The 5084-nt window shown below is 40.6% G+C and overlaps 1 protein-coding gene across 1 annotated transcript; it reads right to left on the reverse strand.

Moving 5' to 3' along the window:
• Positions 1-1498: 1498 nt before the first annotated feature.
• On the reverse strand, positions 1499-4342 carry LOC110335393 (histone lysine demethylase PHF8-like). The gene is made up of 2 exons (XM_021217529.1): positions 1867-4342; positions 1499-1722 (listed from the first exon to the last, which is right to left on the reverse strand). The coding sequence occupies exons 1-2, from the start codon at positions 4340-4342 to the stop codon at positions 1499-1501; spliced, it is 2700 nt and encodes an 899-aa protein (XP_021073188.1).
• Between the last annotated feature and the right edge of the window lie 742 nt (positions 4343-5084).

Raw genomic sequence — 5084 nt, forward strand, 5'->3', positions numbered from 1 at the left:
TGCTGGGATTAAAGGTGTGCACCACGACTGCCCATCCCTCAGCCTTCTTAGAGAGACTCATGGAGACCTTTCACCAATTTACCCCCTATGATCCTAGCAGTGAGGAGCAGAAGGCAACAGTTACTGTAGCCTTTATTGACAAATCTAGTAGAGATATCAGGAAAAAGTTGCAGAAACTTGAAGGGTTATAGGACAAGTCCTTGAGAGAGTTAGTGCAAGTAGCCGAGAAGGTATATCATAACAGAGAGTCAGAAGAAGAGAAGGAGGAGAGAAAGCAGAAAGAACAGGAGGCTAGAGAGCTCACTTGAGAGACAGAGAAAAGCACATCTCTGTGAGTTTGAGGACATAGTGGTCTACAGAGTGAGTTCCGGGACAGCCAAGGCTATCTGGAGAGAACACATCTCAAAACAAAATGAACAAGCAAACAAAGCATTAAAATACTAAGAAAAGCAACTATAAGTGGATTTAGTGATTCCAAACGTCTCAGTGCACAGTTGACTGGCTCCATTTCTTTGAGTCAATGATAAGGCAGAACATCGCAGCCATGAGAATTAGTTTAAGAGAAGAATGTGCACTCCATGGAAGTTGATAGAGAACAAAGTGCTCATAAAAACTATGCAGCTCAGGGTCATGAACCTACTACTTCCATATTAACCCTGCTGACTACAGCTCCCAACTACTTCCATGAGTCCGTTTACTCATGAATCTAACAGTGAAGAACTGAAATTACAAAATCTGAGTAGTGATATCCCGACAGACTCCCTTTAACCTTCAGCATTGGGCACAAGCCTTGCTGTGTGACTCTTTAGAAGACATGCCGTATCCAAACAAAAATACAGAGGTTTCCATTTATTTGTATTAGGCAAGATATCTTTTTTTTGTTGTTGTTCCAAAGATTTTAATCATTCATCAGACATCCCAGATTTCACAAAACAACCTTACGATTTACTAGTGACATGTGTGTTTGGGAAATAATAAAATTTGCAGCATATTCTTGATCAAAACTGTTTGGTAACAATGGGATTCTAATGCATTTATTTTGGTGAAGTCTATCCCAGAAGAAATTCCTAGGCCCAAGCAAAATTCAAATTATAATCTCAAGTATTTGTAAGAATATACAGTCTCAAGACAGATACTGATCGATTACTTGCTTATATTTTATTGTTGTGGTCCTTTTGTTTGTTTTCTTCATCTTGAATTTATTTACAGCAGTAAATTTCCTTTATTTCCAAGTTACACGCAGCACTGAGATATAAATGACAGAGGCAAGTTTTAGTAAAAGAGGATCTTGACCTGCTTGATCTCTTCTGGGTTCCAATGACACCCTAGAAGGCATTTCTAAGAAACTCTACAACTCTATAGAACTTCCCATTAAAAACATAACCCTATTAAATTTCATTTAACTAGGATATTTTTACTAAACTATATATTCACTTAAGTATCAAGCAACAGAAAAGCTGAAGTTGGAGGACATGGATTTAAGTCTTAGCTTCTCTGTTTATTGACTGCTTTTTCCTGGACTAGTGAGAGTGAGCTTCATGTTGTTCACCTGCTGTGCCAGCTTTGTAGCTGCTGTAGCCCAGTCTATCTCAATGGAGCCAACTCTGTTACCCACAGGCACAGAACGGTCCTGCTTTGGTAGTGTTGGGATCTCACCTGCCCTAGGAATCCTTGGGGTATTACCTGATATCTTCCTTTTCTTTGGTAGAAATCTCAAAGCAGGGTCGTAGTCATCATCGTCATCATCATCATCATCATCGTCATCATCATCATCATCATCATCATCATCATCATCGTCATCATTATTGTTGTTGTCATCATCATCATCATCATCGTCATCATTATTGTTGTTGTCATCATCATCATCGTCGTCGTCATCATCATCATCGTTGTCATCATCATCATCAGATTCCAGAGATAAGAAGATATACTTAGCTCCCTTGAAGCATTCTCCTAAGCTGTCTTGCTCATCTACACAAACATTTTCCTCCTCACTTTCATTTCTCCAGTATGTTAGCCGCTTAATGGGCCATTTCCTTGGGGTGTGCTGAGAAACAGGACTGTTAGACACTGTGCCCAAGATACTGCTGGGGCTTCTGTTGCCTTGGTCTTGTCCTCCACTCCAAAATGCCTGAAGGCTGGAGGAAGCTGGTGAAGGAGGTGAAGACTGCAAATCAGACATGAACACAGTGTCCTGGATATCTTCCTTATTGCTGAAAGAGTCTGGGTCATCAGTGAGGACAACACAGCCAGGTCCACCCACCAGTTTCCTGGCCTTTAGTGGATCAATAATTCCATCAGATTCACTTCCGTTCTTAAGCTTGCATTCAACCCTTTCCACCATTTCCTCATCTATTTTATAGTTCTCTATAATGGTGATCTCAGTTTCCCCTGGCTCATGACTTTGGTTTTGGTCAGAGCAAAATTTCACATGGGGCAAACTTGGGGGAATTTTTGGTCTTACCACCAGACTCACTTTCTCTTTGCCTAATTTCTTTTCAATCTGTAGCTCATCATTTAAATCCGAATTAAATGTGTCTACCACCACTTGTTCTTTCACCAACCTTGATTTATCTTCCTTCTTTGTGATTTTGGCTTGCCAAGAATTGGACAAGCTCTTTACCCTCTTCTTACGGCCATTAGCCATCAACAGAGGCATCATGCTCTCATTTCCATTGAAGACTTTGTCATATTTTGAGTTATCTGAATCATTCAAACAAGTACTAGTGATGTTAAACTCTCTGTTTTGGAAAGAGCCTACCTCCCATTGTTGATGATTATTTAGATCCATGAAATTACAGCTATGTTGATAATTAGGAGTCAGAACTGAACTCTCCTTGCTCATCTGTTCTTCCTTCTTAAAGATGTCTTTATACTTCAGGCTTTTCTTTTCTGAACTACTTTTGGAGGGCAGTGATAATTTAGACTTGGATACTGAAGTGGGATGAGCTGGCCTAGCTAAGGTAGAGGAATTGGTATGGAGCTGCTGGAGCCTAAAGGTAGTACTTGCCTTTGGGTTGTTCTGTTGGAAGTTATCTTCAACCAGACAAATTTCCCAAGCCAGATCTTCAATGAGCTGTATGGTCTGCACTGTCTTTGGGATCTTATCATTATGGTCAGGCAGAACTTCTTTCCTTGTCCAAGCTTGAAAGGCCAAATTTAGAGCTTTACCACCACGGACCAAGTAGGATGCAGGACATCTCCCATTCTCCCGTAAACCTTTAAAGATGTCCAGGATGTGTTTCCCCACATGCCAACAGATGGTCTCGAAGTTTGGAAACTTGAAGAGGTCTGTTGTCCTCAGATGTTTCTCAATTTCATAGGCTTTGAGCTGCATTTCAATGTTTAAACTGTGTAAGAAGTTTCCCCCAAATGCTAGGCAATCCACAGGGGTCAACACAGCATAGATCCATCCTGTAGGAATGAAAAGTGTCTGTCCTTGCTTCACAGAACACTTGTAACATCTGTCTACCTGGCCACCAAAGAATATTTCCTTTTGGTTAGAAGAGTTGCTCCAACACTCAAAAAGAATCAGGTTAGCATCTGTTGGGCAGATCAGGTAGAAGATCTTCTTACCCTTAAGTACATGGTACCAGACTGAAGTGCCACCAAATTCAATGTGAAAATCTGTATAGCTATTCTGCACACTCATAAGGCAATACTTCTGTATATTGGGTCTCTCAAAGCCACACTCTTCTGGCCATAAGTTTTCAACCCAGGAAAGCTTACGAACTATCTTGGGTATCTCTACTATATTAGAAAGCCTAGTATTAGAGAATTCCAAATTAATAACATTAAAGGCCTTTTCCCTCTTCCTGCTGTAATAATATTTCACAAAATCTCCCAACATCATCTTGCTGCTAGCCTGACAGGCCACATCGATCACATCAATCTCTCTGTCAGAACCAACGTATTGTTCAACATCTCTGACAGTGAATGATGTCGGTGGAAGTGCCATCCCCAAGCCATCCTTCTTCAAGACATGGATAGGTGTACTGAAGCTACATTCTTGCAGGAATTCTACTGTTAACTGACTTCCTGTGGGCTTCAAAATCACTTTGTCAGAACTGTCAAAAATCCTACCCTGGATTTGGTGAGTAGAGATAGGGCTTCCAGTCATCAATGGCTCCCTGAGAGCTTCACGCATTCTAGATGATCCACACCAGCTTTTCATAATGGAAGGCCCAAATACAACCTCACAGTCTGGATAGTGGTAGATGTCAATGTCAACAGCGTTTTCTTCTTTAATCCCAACACAGCTATGGTGAAACCAGTCCTGGCACAGGTCACACTCAATCATGAAGTGGTTCACATTATAAGGCTGTCGACAAAGACAATACATGGCACCAAGGTCATCCTCACAGGTTTTAGAGAAGAACAAGGGTTGTGGTGTTAAAAGAGGATGAGAACAATACCCTCCCTTGATGATGAATCACTGGGACCCAGACTTTAGAGTTTCTTTCACTGACAGATAACAGAGAAGTAGTTCTATGTCCTGCTCTACTTTGAGCCCTTCCCAGGCCACTTACTTTGACCCTGAAGTCAGGTGGTAACTTTCTGGTGTTTCCTATAAATACCTGAAACCTCTCAAGAAGCTCCTGTAACCACTCTGTTGCTGGTCTCTTGCTTCTTGGGTTCTAGAATTCTCCATTCCTGTTATTATGATGCAAACTACAGCATAAAGAATGAAGGAGGAGCCTGGAAAGAGACTGTCTCTCATCCACAAAATGGGAGGGACAAGATATCAAGGAATCCTTCCACTTCTGGTCAGGTTATTAGAAAATTACCTCAAAGTCTTTAAGGACAAGGCAAACAAGACTAGGCTCTCAAGTCACAAGCCCGGAGTTGGGGTCAGTAATGAGTATCATTATCTTCAAACCTAAAGTAAACCTCAATTTTGTGACTTTCATCGTGACAGGGATTCTCTCACATCCCTGATCTTTTTGAAACTGCTGTAAATAAACAAGAATAACAAAACCCTGATACTAAGCAAAGATTTTATTTTATTTTATTTGTTTTTTTTTAACATTTTTATTATTATTTTCTTTATTTACATTTCAAATGCTATCCCGAAAGTTCCCAAT

Source organism: Mus pahari, chromosome 18 (assembly GCF_900095145.1).
Source record: "Mus pahari chromosome 18, PAHARI_EIJ_v1.1, whole genome shotgun sequence".
Classification (NCBI taxonomy): Eukaryota; Metazoa; Chordata; class Mammalia; order Rodentia; family Muridae; genus Mus; species Mus pahari.